The sequence below is a fragment of the Thunnus thynnus genome, chromosome 3 (genome assembly GCF_963924715.1).
Source record: "Thunnus thynnus chromosome 3, fThuThy2.1, whole genome shotgun sequence".
Classification (NCBI taxonomy): Eukaryota; Metazoa; Chordata; class Actinopteri; order Scombriformes; family Scombridae; genus Thunnus; species Thunnus thynnus.
Window position 1 is genome coordinate 15,537,686 of NC_089519.1, and position 16,018 is coordinate 15,553,703.

The following is a 16,018-nucleotide window of genomic DNA, read 5'->3' on the forward strand; positions in this document are numbered from 1 at the left end:
TGTGATTCAACTCTGGCTAGGAGCAATGGTATCAAATGTGTGTTGGGCCAATGCCATCATCCATCGACAGTCATTGACAACTGAGCCCTCTACCATCATAACATCATGATTTAAAAGCCCTCCCGGTCCACACCAACCACACACACACTACCACACACACAGACACACCAATTTGGTATGGCCAGCCCGGTGCTCCTCATATGGCATTAACCGTAAATAACTCCCAGCCATCACAGGCCTGGACGGAGAGTAAGTGGCTCAAGATTGAGCTGCTGGCTTGTCCCAAAAATGTTTTTTTTTTCCCCCACGCATTCTGCGAAGACCCGCCCCTACTCTGTCTCTGATTGGCTCTGACCCTGATATTCTAAGCTTAACCTTAACCATCTCACTCCTTGTGCCTATACCTAACCAATCTAACCAACAAAAGCAACGAGTACTAGCCTTTCAGAGGCAGAGTAGGTCTCAGGTCTCAATGGATGGCCCTAAAGTCAACTGGAAGTTCCTTAAGATATACCAAGCGGACAACAGCCAAGTGGACCCAGATGTGCCAAAGATTATCAATATGGGAAGTTGTTGTTTGGAAGCTTTCAAAATGGAGAGAAAGAAACAGGTTAGAAGGTGGGAGAGCTCTTTGGCAGTTATTCCATGAGTCACCAGCAAGGTGAGATGACTTCACTGAGGTGACCAAAACAACATTTCCTCTGAAGATCTGTGTCTATAAATGGGTGGAAGACTTAGCAGTTGCCTTGAGGGCAATAGAAGTGTGGCCAGTGGTGCAGGAGTACATCAGCAGCCACAAGAAAGTGCCATCATCTGCATCCTGCTGTACAGTAAAAGAGGCCACTGATGACCCCTGTTTTCAGGCTAAGCTCCAATGTTTTGTGTATGTTGCTAGACAGCTGAAGCCTTTTTTGGAGACATTCCAGACAGATGCACCAATGGTGCCTTTTTTAGCAAAGGAGCTGCAGTTCACCCTGAGAGGCTTGCTGTCTAGCTTTATCAGAAGGGAAGAACTGGATAAGATAAAGACACTTGTCCAGCTGCTGAAACTGGGCCCACATGACAAAGCAATCCTTTTTACATTCAAATAGCTGGACATGGAATTTTCCACAAAGCAAGCTTTGGAGACAGCATGTGAAAAGCTCCAGGAAAATGCAGTGAACATACAGGTGTTCAAGAAAGAATGTGATTCCATCCTTGATGTGACATGCAAGAAAATCATGGAGAGAAGTCCTCTTATGTACCCGGCACTGTGGCATATGAGCTACCTTGACTCTGTGACCATGGTAACAGCTGCTGAAAGTGCAATAGCATTATTTTAGAAACTCCTACAGGTTCTCCTCAATGTGGAATGGTACACTGCCTGTGACAAATGTTCTTGATCAGTATAAAGCATTTTCATTGCATGCCAGGTCACATCATAAAGCAGAGTTCCAAGATTTTGTTTACAGCTGCATGTTTGGTGAATTTCTTGGAAGTCGCAGAGCAGAGTATGCAGCACTGTGGCACATTGCGCTTTGTCCAGGATGCAATGGTTGGGCATGCATGATGAAGCCCTGCCAAAAGACCTCATTCAGCACTGCAAAGGAGCAAGGATGATGTATGTGCAGTACCTGGAGGATGAAAAAAAGAAAAAAGACCAAGCTGCTAATGAGAAGAAAAGAAAGGACCTCCACCATGAAAAAGCAAATGTCAAAGCAAAACAGCAAAGAATAATGCAAAGCACTGAGACGATGCAAAAAGAGGCAAATGAAATAGCAGTCAGGGCAGAGAAAAAACAGGACTTCACATTACTGTCAAAATCAAATGCCCATCGCAAAAGTGTTACAGAGAAAATTGAAGAACTGACAGCTCTAGCAAAAACTCTGCAGGAGAGTGTCAAGAGACCACACTAAACTCAATGAGGAACATTTTTATTTGAATGTGAAATTTGCTTTGTTTTATATTGACCACTTTGCAGGATGAATATCCATGATACATTTGGATGTCATTTAGTTTGTCAATTTATGTTGGGCTATGCACTGCCAATAACTTTTGCTGGCTCTATTTTTTACTTAGCCGTGGGAGAGAAAGTGGGAGAGGAAGTAAGAGAGAAAAGAGAAAGCTGAAGTGAGAGTTGCCCAAACCATCATTGTAACTTGGTTATACTAATAAAGTGAAGTACTGTACATCTGCAGGTGTGTTTGCATTATTCTATGATCATTTTTTCGTCATTTCTAAGCATGTAAGAGATGATTTCATAGATAAGTTATAGCCATAGACTGCAAAACTTCCACAGAGAGAAACATATTAGTGAATGGTGTGATCCCTGGTCTGTCATACCAGCTAGATCATCACTGAAATTGTCCTGGAAAATGATCTCTAGAAAAGAGTGGGAGCCCTGTCAGAGCTCTAAAAAATGCAGGACACTGAGTGGATGCACAAAACAATTCAGACCCACTGGAATTAACTAGATAATTGTGCTATGAACTGCTAATAACATGTCCAGTATAAACACTGCTCTGGACAATATTATATAAAGTATTTAAAATAAAAGAAAAAGTAACAGGGAAAATATTAAAGGGTTCCATACATAGCAACATACAAGAATATGAGAGTTTAAAGAAACATGTAGAATGTGTGTTGGGTTATAGAAGCAGGAGTGTGTGAACGAGAGGGAACATGACCATTATTTGAAGGGACAAAGCAGTGACGGTGTGTGTGTGTGTGTGTGTGTGTGTGTGTGTGTGTGTGTGTGTGTGTTGTATTATCTCTGTCAGACCTCAAAGGCTGCTGAGTCACCAGGTGGTCTGTGGTCAAAGAACAACAGCCATTGATGTTTTATTTAGCATCAAACCTCTGACAGGCTGCAGACCTGCAGGTTGTCTTTGTTGGTGTGGTCATCAGAGTACTGCTCAACCTGAGTGCGACTTCACATACATAACACACACACACATGTTCTGGAAACACATTAGAATCTGATAATAAAGGAGAGAAAAAAAATTGGTACAATGAGATAATAGATTTCACTTTCACTGTTATATGTGGGAGCATACACAAACACAAACAGATGCCTTGTTACCATAGTATTAGTTCTTGGGGTGTTCTTTGCTGATGTTCGGAAACTAATGATTTTGTTAAGATAAAGATGAGTTTGACAGTATAAGAATGAAGTTGTGCCTATCATGACCATTGCCCAGGGTACCAACATTGCAGCGGGGAGAGCCATCGGGGTTGTCGTGGCGACAGGGGTGCAGACGGAGATCGGAAAAATCCGAGATGAGATGGCCTCTACTGACCCTGAACGGACCCCACTACAACAGAAACTAGACCAGTTTGGAGAGCAGCTGTCTAAGGCAAGGACCTGTGTGTGTGTGTGTGTGTGTTTATTGTAAAAATGTGTTTGGGGTCACTTTGGATAACTTTGCATTTATTATTGTTTTTGACCTTTGATAAAATCTTGAAATCTACTACAGTGATAAAAGTCTGAGGAATGTGTTACTACTACTAACACTTGTTGTTACCCTGCAGGTGATTAGTGTGATCTGCGTGGCGGTGTGGGCCATCAATGTGGGGCATTTTAATGATCCCGTCCATGGAGGCAGCTGGCTTAGAGGAGCTGTTTACTATTTCAAGATCGCTGTGGCACTGGCTGTTGCTGCCATACCAGAAGGTCAAGCATCTTATCTATTGATCTGTACAGATATGCCATCACTTCTTACACATCAGCATTTCATGTTTTTCTAATTGGAGGTCATTTTTTTGTTTGGGAAGGACTGTAAAGCTTTCCTGCATATACAAATGCTAACATACTTTGTCCTCCTCATAGATTGTCTTTAATATTTATTTCCAGGCCTCCCAGCAGTCATCACTACCTGCCTGGCCCTGGGAACCAGGAGGATGGCCAGGAAGAACGCTATCGTCCGCAGCCTGCCATCAGTGGAGACGCTGGGTTGCACTTCTGTCATCTGCTCCGACAAGACAGGAACACTGACCACCAACCAGATGTCAGTCTGCAGGGTAAGATCTGGGAGAAACGTGACACCAGACTCATAGATATGGGCTTACATCCACCTTTTATCAAGTCAGTCTCATTGAGTTTTTTATTGATTACATAGTCATTTTGGCATCGATCAGTAATAAATTTGTTCACTACTCCAAATAAACTACTAATGGCGAATGGTTAATTTAACCTAACACTTCCACAAGTAATGTGAATACTGTAAATTCTCTAATTGTGGCTGGGCTTCTACTTTATCTCAACAATAGAGAGAATCCAGATTTTATTTTGAAACAGACTTATATTAGAGTTAGGCCTAGCCACGTCCTGCACAGATGTTTCACAGTAAAAGCCTTCCAGCAGCTTAAAGGGAATTATCCCTCCTGTTCCTGGAAGGCTTTTAATGTGACACTCAGTACAAATGGCAATGTAAAAGTAATTGGAATTAGTTAGTGAATGAAAACAATAAAAAAAGAGAAACTGAGCCACAGAGTCTGACAAAACTCTGTTGTCGTAGTGATATAATTAATGCTGTGGGAATGTACATTATACTGAATTTACTAGGTGAACCATTATAGTACATGTATAGCATATGTAATTCCAACCCCTCTCAGTATTTTATTTGAGTCTTCCATCATCAGCAGTGAAAGAGGCATCAGTACACACAGCAAGATACAGGACATGACAGTTCAACCAGTGGCAATTTTAAAAGTCAATCACGATGAAGTTGCCCTCAAAAACCAACAACAGCATGCTGAAATGTGGAACTAACCTAAAATGTGAACTTCTAACGCAACTGAACTAATCAACTACTGCAATGTCTACGTGTGTGTGCATGTGTGTTTAGTTGTTTGTTGTAGACAGTGTGTCAGGGGAGCGCTGCAGCCTGAACGAGTTCACAGTGACTGGATCTACTTATGCCCCTGAAGGGGAAGTGTGAGTGTCTTTAACATTCAACTCTTAACCCATAACCCCTGACAGCTAATGGATTATGCATGGATATGGATTATTACACGTATAACCTTTAAATTGATCTATCTTTCTTTTGATTTTTCCTCCATCTTTCCCCCTGTCTCTGTCTCCAGCTACAAGGACGGCTCAGTGGTGAAGTGCAGTCAGTATGAAGGCCTGGTGGAGATGGCCTCCATCTGCGCACTGTGCAATGACTCATCACTGGACTACAACGAGGTATGAAATGCAAACATGGCAGCAGCAGTGGCTCAGACCATGTTAGATGACCGTATATGGATTTGGAACTATTTACAACTGGAATCTGATTCTGAATCATGTTTTAACCTCTGTTCCTTGTGTGTGTGTGTGTGTTTCAGGCAAAGGGTGTGTATGAGAAGGTCGGGGAAGCAACAGAGACTGCCCTCTGCTGTCTGGTGGAGAAAATGAATGTCTTTGACACCGACCTGAGAGGACTGAGTCCACCTGAGAGAGCTACAGCATGCTGCTCTGTAAGTGCCTGTATGTGTGTGCGTGTGTATGAGAGAGAGGCTTCTGTAAAGTTAAAGAAAGTGCTGATGTGGATGATTAAGTGACCGTCTTTCCTCTGCATTCATTATGCAGGACTTAGCTGAAACATTTCCATGCTTTTTCTTCTCTCCTTGCCTATGAGACCATTAAGCTGTTTGAATGAGTATTGACACATGAAAACTAGTTTCTGTTTTTATCTATGTATGTCCTGCCATTGAAGCTCATTGAACTGCACTAAAGATAAATCGTATACTATATTTGTCTTTTTGTTGGTTGTCTTCAGGTGATTAAGCAACTGATGAGGAAGGAGCTGACACTGGAGTTCTCCAGAGACAGGAAGTCCATGTCAGTCTTCTGTTCATCAAATAAACTCACCAGGTCTGCGTCTGGTGCCAAGATGTTTGTCAAGGTCAGTTATGCGCCACTTGCTTTGAGACATTTGTTAATCCAGAGGCTATTTAATGAGAGTCATGACTTCTTCCTCCCTTCGGTGTCTAATCTTTCCCCTGTGTCTCTTCAGGGAGCTCCAGAGAGTGTGCTGGAGCGCTGTAATTATATCCGGGTCAGTGGTTCTGTTCGTGTGCCTTTGAGCTCAGCAGCTCGAGAACAGCTCCTGTCCACCGTGCGGGAGTGGGGCTCGGGACGAGACACGCTCAGGTGCCTTGCCATGGCAACCAGGGACTCGCCACCTGACATCCACTGCCTCAACCTGGAGAACTCAGCTGCCTTTGCTGATTATGAGGTGATGATTCAGTGTTTACCGCTGGCTCTAGATAATCAAGCTACTTGTGCAGAATGTTGAACAAAGTAAAGAATGTGCCATCACTCTCTCTCCTCCCTCTCCCCAGTCGGACCTGACCTTTGTGGGCTGTGTGGGCATGTTGGACCCCCCCAGGAAAGAGGTGCTCGGTGCAGTGCGAATGTGTCGGCAGGCTGGAATACGAGTCATCATGATCACAGGTAAGCTTGCACACACACACAACTACACACACACCAAAATGCCCATGTGTGCACAAACACATGTTTTCCTGTAAAATATATGTCCTCCTATACAGATACCAAATATTTATCAATTAATGATAATACAACAAGAGAGACTCTTATATGATTTTCATCCGGTGTAGTGATGTAACATTAGTATCAAGCTCAGCTCCTCCTCACTATCTCCAACAAATTCTACTAGAAATCTGGCTGTCCTGATAGATGACCAACTTTCACTGAGCAAGTTGCATCTGTCACTCAGTTATGTCGCTTTGCACTATAAAACATCAGAAAGATCAGGTCTTATCTGACTGAGTATGCCGCTGAATTCCTTGTACAGGCAGTGGTCATCTCTTGCTTTGACTACAATAACACACTTCTGGCAGCGCTGCCAGCATGCACAGTAAAACCTCTGCAAATGGTCCAAAATGCAGCAGCATGTCTGGTATGTAACCAGACAAAAACAGCTCATGCCTCTTCACTTTCACGACTCTCCTCATCGCTGTCCACATCAGGTTCAAGTCACAAATATTTGCCTGCAGAGCAGCGCTTTCATTTAAGGATGTCCCGTTTTCACGGGGACAGTAAAAATAGCAGGATAAGAGTGGCATTTCTTCATTAAAAGCTCTGTTTTCACTGTCTACTTATCTCTTTTTGGCGCACTTTTCTCTGACTCGTGTCACGCCTCATCTCTGACATGCTGGAGTCAGTTGGCAGGCCCCTGAAACTCCGCCCTGCACAGAGCGGAGCGGCTCGCTGACTACTAGTTTATTCAAAGTTTATTAATATTCAATGCATCACGTGTCTAATTGCACCAAATTCAACACTGTACTCCTTTGGGTGTGCATACAGAGATTCCTTCCTTTAGTAGACAGATGGTTGTTAAGTCTGGGACAGTTGAAAGTAGATTTCGGGACGGTTGTGGGACACTTGAGACACTTGTTTGAGCTCTGCTACAGAGTGGCCAATAGTACAGCACCCACCTACCTGAACTTGCTCATTTAGATTTATGCAGCTTCTTGGTGACCACGATCTGCAAATGAACAACAACTAGTCACTGTGAGGCAGGAAATGTCATTCAAAACTCTTCTCCTTTATGATCTTTCTAGTCTTTCTTTATGTTCTTTCTCTATCTCAAGATCCTTCTCAGGCTCTCTCTCTCTCTCATTTAAAAAGATGTTTCAGTGGCTGTGATTTCATGTACAATCCAAGCAATGACATAGCAACTCTTCATACTTCATTCACCTCTCCAGGTGATAACAAGGGCACAGCCCTGTCTATCTGCCGGCGAGTGGGCATCATTACAGAGCAGGAAGAGGAGCAGGAGGGTGCAGGGGCAAATGGGGGCCTGACGGGGCGGGAGTTTGACGAGTTGCCCCCTCACCTGCAACGTCAGGCCTGCCAGACAGCACGCTGCTTCGCCCGGGTGGAACCGGCACACAAGAGCCGCATAGTGGAGTACCTGCAGAGCCTGAGTGACATCACTGCTATGGTGAGTGCACTGCCTCACAGACATGCTGGTATGCAATATGACATGACATGATATCACTCTATTTTTTTGCATACATGCATGCTTTTCATCATATTTATGGCCTTGCACCCCTCTCTCATGGCTTCAGACAGGTGACGGGGTGAATGATGCTCCGGCGTTGAAGAAAGCAGAGATCGGCATCGCTATGGGCAGTGGCACAGCGGTGGCCAAGTCGGCCTCTGAGATGATCCTTGCTGATGACAACTTCTCCACCATCGTGGCTGCTGTGGAGGAGGGCAGAGCCATTTACAACAACATGAAACAGTTCATCAGATACCTGATATCATCCAACATAGGAGAGGTGGTCTGGTTAGTAAAAAAATGGGAGCTGATACAAGTAGATGCTGAAAATTGAGCCAAAAGCTTTGAGAAAGCCAAGTGGAGTATAGACTTTAGACAACAGTTGATTCTAAGATTAAAAGAGATATTTAGCTCATGTCTCATTTAGGCTGCTCACTGTTTCCTCTTCTCCCGTATGTTCTTTCCTCCTCAGTATTTTTCTGACTGCTGCACTGGGCATGCCAGAAGCGCTGATCCCAGTCCAGCTGCTGTGGGTCAACTTAGTCACCGATGGTTTCCCAGCAACCGCGCTGGGCTTCAACCCTCCTGACCTAGACATCATGTCCCGCCCTCCCCGCTCCCCCAAAGAGCCTCTTATCTCCAGCTGGTTGTTCTGTCGCTACCTCATCGTCGGATGTGAGTGAAATCATGATCGTTACTACTACCAAGCACATAAAAAGCTCCACATTATTTACAGGGTTTTTTACTGCAAATTTGTCTGAAAAAGTGGGGTTGTCTTATATTCAGGGTCTAGACTTTTAAATGTCAATATACATTCACAACAACAGATGGCGCCAAAAATCTGTAAAATGAGTGCTCCACTCCTGACTGAGGCGAGCCACCATCCCTCACAACTAGCCTACAGTGCCGGGGGCCTGAAAGATGGAGAGACACAGTGAACATCTCAAATAAAGTGGCTCAAAAGTAGGCCAAGTTTACCAACAACTGAGTAACAGTAACGTAACGAGTGTTGTCATTAACTCGACTACTTCACTGTCTTTCCTCTGCTCTACTGGGTGGGTGTATGTGTAGAGGGGCAGTCCCGCCCATGGTGAAACAGAGGAGAGGAGAGAAACTCAGCGCAACCATAACTGACAGCAAAGCTCAGTAGAGAGCATCACACTGTGCTGAAATGAAATGAGTGCACATAAATTAGGTAAATACAAGTAAAAAACAAATAAGAGTAATTTAATCCAAGTTATAAGACTTTTTCCAAAAATGAGTCTCGAAAAAGTAGGGGTCGTCTTATAATCAGGGTCGTCTTATATTCAGATCAGTAAGGTATTTATTACCAGAGCATCTTACAAGATGTTCTGTTCTTTAGACTATAAATTCTTACAAAACCTGTATTCTGCAGGTTATGTGGGAGCAGCCACAGTCGGAGCTGCTGCCTGGTGGTTCATGGCAGCCCATGACGGACCGAAACTCTCCTTCTATCAACTGGTAAGCACACATCTCACCATCACTACACCTCTTTATCCTACTATCTGTCTCTTATGCTCTGTGTACCTACAGTATATATAGGTGTTTAATGGTACTAGCTCAAACACAGTGAGCAGCTGAAACCCTCTTGTGGCTGTAAACATGGTATTATTACAGTACACAGGCAAAAATGTTATAGCTTCATTTGTACTTAAAACTATCAAACAGCTAATTGACAAACTGAAAAACTGCAGGTTATAAATGCATTATAGGTCAGACCTAGTGACGCTAGTAACAGCTGCTCTGTATTAACAATGTTGATACAATCCTTTAGTTTTCAGGTAATGAGGAAGGAGAAGAATAGTTTTCAAATATAATCAAATGGAATCAATTAAAATAAAAACATAACAGAGTAAAAATGGACACAGTGTAAAGGGCTTTGAAAATATATATGTATATGAAATTATCACTGACGGTTCCCATCTGCTCCATTGAGTGTTTTAGTGTCTCGTTGTTTTGGTTTTACTTAAACATTTTGGTTCTGTCCCATCACTCTCATCAGCATCGTCTCCAGCAGCAGCAGGCAGCTGTTTGCAGTGATAAAGTTCTTATACATTCCCACTGCGTACTACGTGCTCAGCACCAGACAGACAAAGTTAACGACCAGCTGATGGACATGGTGAAACATTTAGCAGCTAAAGAGCTAGATATCTTTCATCAAAAGTTGGTGGAATCCAAAACAGAGCTAAAAGGAGAGTGAATATTGGACTTACATCCATCAGGTGGCCAGAAACAAGACTTCGAATGAATGTTAATGTTGCTCCATGTCTGTCAGATGTGTAAATAAGTCAGTGTTTGCTAATATGTTCATCATAACAACTTTATAAAGTGATGATATGTCAGTGTTGTGATTACAGTTTTTTCCACTGCCCCCAAGAGGGTAGAAAAAATCTATTAATGCATATATTGTCTGATAATATTGGGCATGTCAATGTATTGGTCAGCCTCTGGTAAAGGGATGTGCACTTGCAGGATAATAAGTAAGATGGGAAGTGAGACAGGTAAGTAGGATGGTGGCAGGAATGTTATGTACACATTTGTGTTCTCCACAGTCCCACTACCTGCAGTGCAGTGAAGGCCACATGGAGTTTGCTGGTGTGCAGTGTTCAGTCTTTGAGTCTCCGTATCCTATGACCATGGCCCTGTCTGTATTGGTTACCATAGAGATGTGCAACGCCTTGAACAGGTAAGAACAAAACAAACTCATCCACACACTAAACTACACATCCCACAATTGATACGAAAGGACCCTGCCAGTACTGCAGTGAGATAAGCTGCAGTGTTATTCAGTATTTGATCAGAGTGGAATGATTTTGTGTAAAACCAAGTGGCTGTGGATAGAAATGAAGTTGTTCTGACCTGTTAAATTGACTTTTCCTGTGCTGCCCAGTCTGTCAGAGAACCAGTCCCTGCTGAAAATGCCTCCCTGGTCCAACCCCTGGCTGGTGGGGGCCATCTGTCTGTCCATGGCTCTACACTTCCTCATTCTATATGTTGACCCACTGCCAGTAAGTATGCATGCATGCATGTTCTGAATGTGTCTAAAAGGTTCTAAAAGGTTTACTGAAAAGGCCAGTACTGATTCAATCATTTTTATGCTAGAAAATTCCAAGTATTCTACATTTAGACATTTATTACCCAGGATACAAATACTGGACAGAGAGAGACACTCCATGTATCCAAGGGTTAAGTACCCCTCATTCCTCTGCTCGTTTCTTCAGATGATATTCCAGATACGCCCTCTGTCGTGGCCTCAGTGGGTGGTAGTGTTGAAGATGTCACTTCCTGTCATCCTGATGGACGAGGCCCTCAAGTTCCTAGCACGCAACTACATTGAACCAGGAAGCCAGTTCCAGGTCAGAGGACATGATCTTGATGCGTTCACTCCATGCCTCTGTTAATGTGTATCAGGGTTATTTGTATGTCAATGTGAACAATGTCTAACCATTTTCCTTTGTTCAAATCCATTTCTCAAAAAGACATTGGAAGAGGAAGAGGAGCTGCAGAGGATGAGCGCTAACACAGGACTCATCAGCGCCATTACAACAAGGCTTCGTCATTCCGTGAAGGGCGTGTCCTGGTCATTTGTTCTAATCTCTGCACCGTTAGTGATCTGGATCTTCAGCCTGGACTCAGACATCACCAACATCTTCTGGTAGTGTCAGGAGAAAGAGAGGATGGGTGGACTGTGGGGGGAGACAGTGAAAGACAGGAGACTGAAAGAAGGAAGTCTGTGAGAAAGAATGACTATTCAAAAGAAAAATGCAGAAGATGGGGGGATGGAATGTGTTAGGGTGAGATGAGGTAGAGCACGCAAGGAAAGCAAAACATGCTGACACACGAGAATGTAAGGGATAAAGAGTGAAATATTTAGCCTATAGACAATCAGAAAAACAAGAAAAAAAGTGAAAGGCAGTTTAAGACCATCACTTCCTCAAAACTAAAAGGTGCTCTGTGTAGCTAATTGTCTCTCTCACATTTTATGTAAATATATTTGTACCTGCACACCCTTTTTGTCTCTATGGCTTCTGGTCTATTTGTCAGAATTGCATATATCGCTGACAATATACTTCCAAAACTAATGACCATAGCATGCCGACCTGCTAAAACTATAATACTAAAGGTTAGCTGATAAACATTAGCAGGTTAGCAAGCTAACTTTAAAATGCTTGTGTTTTTTAAAAAACAAAAAGCAGAATAAAATCCAGTTAAAACTGTGCAGTTAATATTGTTACTGGAATAAAGTTTCACTTTACTTTTACAAAACAAAACATTCAGCATTTAGTCTTCCCTCCAAATTTGACCCAGTGACACACAATGTAAAAACAGTCTAGATACAGTATGTGGTTTTTTGGCTTGTCACAGGTTGCATTTATCTTAGACTAATATTCCTTTCTTTATAGTGACCAGGACTGTGTTGCACCAGCTTTTCATCAATTCTTCACTAAGTTTGTGTGTAAAGTCCTTCCTAAATTCTTAGTAAGTGGCTTCAAACTAGTGAGTTACTAAATTCAGTTGTACAATTAAAACCTAAGAGGTATCTGGTCAAGACTTCATTAATGTGTAATTGGATGCTGGGAAACATCTGTCTCAGATCAAATGCAATCAACAGAAGGTAATTGTCACACAACATAGCCTGTGAAAATTTCAGTTCAAGGAGGAAAAGCAATATGAGCTAGCTTGACAGTCTTTTGTAAATGTTGGAATTTAGGTATGCATGGTGACTTTTCTTTTGTCATACATGAATACATTTAGAAATCTGTGTTTCACAGATAGTAGTATTCATGGAGTTTAGAGTGAGAGGGGAATTTCAGATTACGCTAACCTAAACAGCATTATTTGGTTATTAGCATAACATTTTGTAAAGGTGTATAGTGTTTTTTTTTTTGTTTTTTTGTATATGAAATTTAATTTAGTCTTTCCAGTTTAACCAATTATAAACTGCATTTTTTTAAGTGTCAGGTCAGATATGTCAACTGTATTCCATTTTAGCTCTTTTACTCTTCACTCTAAGCTTGTAATGTCTTAGCAAGCTAACGTTAGTTCGGTCAGTTAGCTAGTTTGGTTACCTAAGCAACAGTTACACCTGTCAGTTAAGAACTAATTTATACGAAAGTATAAAACTAGTTTGTGTGGTGCAGTCTATTTTAATTTAGTGGTGTTTAAATCTCTTCGAGAAAAAATACATTATAATGAGGCTAAGTTTGAATTTACAAAGGGCTGGTGGAACTGATCACTGACAAAGTAAAAAAAATAACCAGTACTTAAAGTGAGGGCAAAGTTTAGAGAAAAGTCCGATAAGTAATCCCCAGGTTAGGAACCACTGATGTAGATGTTTGCTGTTAATCCTAACAGCATGATGATGATATATTGATGGTGAAAATGCTACACATAGCACCTTTTAGATGAGAATTTCTGGTTGAAAAATTTTTGGATTAGGTAGAAGAAAGAGAGAAGCTCCAAGTGGCCCAGAATCACACACACACACACACACACATGCATACACACACCAGCTTTACATCTGTACTGTAATTTCCCACCAATAATTGGTGGTCAGAAACAGGTGATGAGGCCAAACAACTAGATGTACAGTAGAGTCCCCCAACTGGCTGCTCTGACAGTCTTTATGCTGCAATGCAGAAACATTCAGTCACATTACGTTAGAACTTCATTGTAGATAATGTACATGAGAGGAAAACAAGCATTTAACCTGTGAAGGAAGACTGTTAGCAGACCATTACAGAACATATGTCAATACACGTCACACATTTCTGACAAGTTAAAGAGTGGAAGTTCAGTCTCAGACATGTCCTGCAGAGTTTGTTCATGTAGGTTCTGTGTACAGCTGGGTGTCTACAGGTTCACATCGAAGTAAAGTTCAAGATAGCATTTATAATCTTAAAGGCCATTCACTTAGACCTTTCTTCTCATAGATCTACAGTTCAGTATGTTTCATTTTCTTTTCTGTTGATTGTTACTGACACTGAAAAGGTCTTAAAAGTGACTTGACCAGGCTTCAGCTGGTTCTCTAGACATCCCGAGGCTTCATAGAATGACTGAAGCTGGATTTAAGCCTTCACATCAGGATGAATGAGTCAAGTGTGTTTGATTAGTTAAGAAATGATTATTATATTATAGATAGAGATGTTACACTCCGCATCTAAACAATGTGGATCGACTGCTACATGTATGTAAGCTAGGTGGATTAATGTGGGTCTTTCTTTCATGTTAAGGTTTTAAATATACTGTATGTGTATGTGCTCGGTACAATGCAACACTGTTTTCAGTTTTTAGTTACTTCCTTTTTCTTTTTCTTTTTTTTTTAATACTTTTTTCCTCCCCATGCCTGTTTACCACAGAAACTGCCTCTGCTAGTTTACTGAAAATGAATTCAGATGCAGGACTTCAATTTGACAACTAATGCTTTTAGTGGAGCTGTAATACACAGATTCCTACAAATGTTACCACAACTCATACAGTAGGTCTGACAGTGAGCAAGTGTTTCATTTAAATGTGTTTTTTGGGGTTTTTTTTGGCAAATGTCAGTGACTTGTCTGCCATTTTCTCCAGTGATACCACTGTGACATCTCATTCTGTTTGCTATTGATGGGATTTTTATATGTTAAAAAAGCATTAGTCATTTTTTGTTGTACATCACATATGGCCCTGTTGACCACGTATTGCAGTTTACTGTTATGAAAAAAAGTGGATATTTTGAGAATAAAGTAATTTTGAGTAAAAGTCGTGAGCAAAAAGTCAAAATATTACAATATAAAGTCGTAATTTTATGTACACAGTACATTCAATATCCTAAAATCTATGATAATAAGAAGCTTTTTGGTGAAATTTATGAAACTGCAGGTCATTGTTTAGTAATATTGAACAAAATTTTTGGCTATTATTTTTGTTCCATTGCAACTTAACTTTAATATTCAGACTTTTTCAAAATTACTTTTTTCTCATAATGGTATGACTTTCTCCTAAAATTGTGACTTTATTCTTGTGACATTGTACCTTTTTTCTAAATTACAATTTTACTCTCATCGTGACCTTTTTTGAAAATTGTGACTTTTTCTTCGGATAAAGACTTTATTGTCACAACAGTACAACTTTTTCTCAAAATATTTCAACTTTATTCTCTGCATTTTTTTCTCTAACAATAGTCCTAACTGTCCTAAGCCTTTTATGATATAATCTAATGAAAATGTAAACCGATTGCATTAGAAAGGAAAGCATTACATTTTCTGATGTCAAAATCTCTAATGGAGGTGCTCGACCAACTCACCTCTTGAAAAGTCATGACCTGTTGTGGAAACACAGTAGAGTTCTGTGTGTTTTTGTTTTGTTTTTTTAATTGAAGCTTTATTTTAGTCACTACTATTCTTTGTTATTTATCCAAAACCATAAAGAAGCCTCTGCTTCTGTGCTGCCCACAGTTCTGCCTCATTTTTCTGTTTTGTTGCAATAAGATATTTTCTTTTTGATACCACTAAGGCAGGATAAACACATGTAGATGCACCTAAGAATGAGATACTATTTATTTTTCATTTTTATTATTAATATGTTTCTTGTTGGCAGTGACGACAGCCCTGCTGCAACAAATCCCCGGTGTTCCAACTTTGTTTACGCTGTTGTTTTCTTTGTTAATGTTATTAACATTATTCTTCCTATTAGCTCACACCCACGTCTGTAGGAGTAGAATGAGTAAAAGGAGGTTTATACAGAGCAGCATAAGGTTCCTAACTGACTCGCCTGTTTAAATAAAGGTTCAATTGAAGAACTTGATAAAATATATATTTATTTTCTTCATGTTTCCCTCTCTTCATCTCTGTTCCCTCATCAATGGCTAACCAACAACATTTCCATTAAGAGCCAAACAAGGGAACCCCGTTTTGTAGTTTTTAATTCAAACTTTTTTCTTGTTCATTCTACTCTTGGAGAGTTTGTTGTCATGGGAAATGATGTTACAGGATGAAAACAACAATAAATTACAAAATGGTTGAGAA

General features: G+C 41.0%; 1 protein-coding gene across 1 annotated transcript in view; it reads left to right on the forward strand.

Annotated features, from left to right (window-relative positions):
* si:dkey-28b4.8 (sarcoplasmic/endoplasmic reticulum calcium ATPase 2) overlaps positions 1-16,018 on the forward strand; it is a 35,955-nt gene extending 19,937 nt beyond the window's left edge. Inside the window, exons 8-24 of the mRNA XM_067584448.1 lie at positions 3,180-3,335; positions 3,511-3,652; positions 3,833-3,999; positions 4,827-4,915; positions 5,065-5,167; positions 5,308-5,439; positions 5,742-5,867; positions 5,979-6,200; positions 6,307-6,418; positions 7,693-7,931; positions 8,059-8,279; positions 8,464-8,666; positions 9,388-9,473; positions 10,565-10,698; positions 10,903-11,020; positions 11,234-11,368; positions 11,492-16,018. Coding sequence (XP_067440549.1) covers positions 3,180-3,335; positions 3,511-3,652; positions 3,833-3,999; positions 4,827-4,915; positions 5,065-5,167; positions 5,308-5,439; positions 5,742-5,867; positions 5,979-6,200; positions 6,307-6,418; positions 7,693-7,931; positions 8,059-8,279; positions 8,464-8,666; positions 9,388-9,473; positions 10,565-10,698; positions 10,903-11,020; positions 11,234-11,368; positions 11,492-11,671 — 2,565 coding nt within the window. The 3' untranslated portion in view covers positions 11,672-16,018. The remainder of the gene's footprint in view (positions 1-3,179; positions 3,336-3,510; positions 3,653-3,832; positions 4,000-4,826; positions 4,916-5,064; positions 5,168-5,307; positions 5,440-5,741; positions 5,868-5,978; positions 6,201-6,306; positions 6,419-7,692; positions 7,932-8,058; positions 8,280-8,463; positions 8,667-9,387; positions 9,474-10,564; positions 10,699-10,902; positions 11,021-11,233; positions 11,369-11,491) is intronic.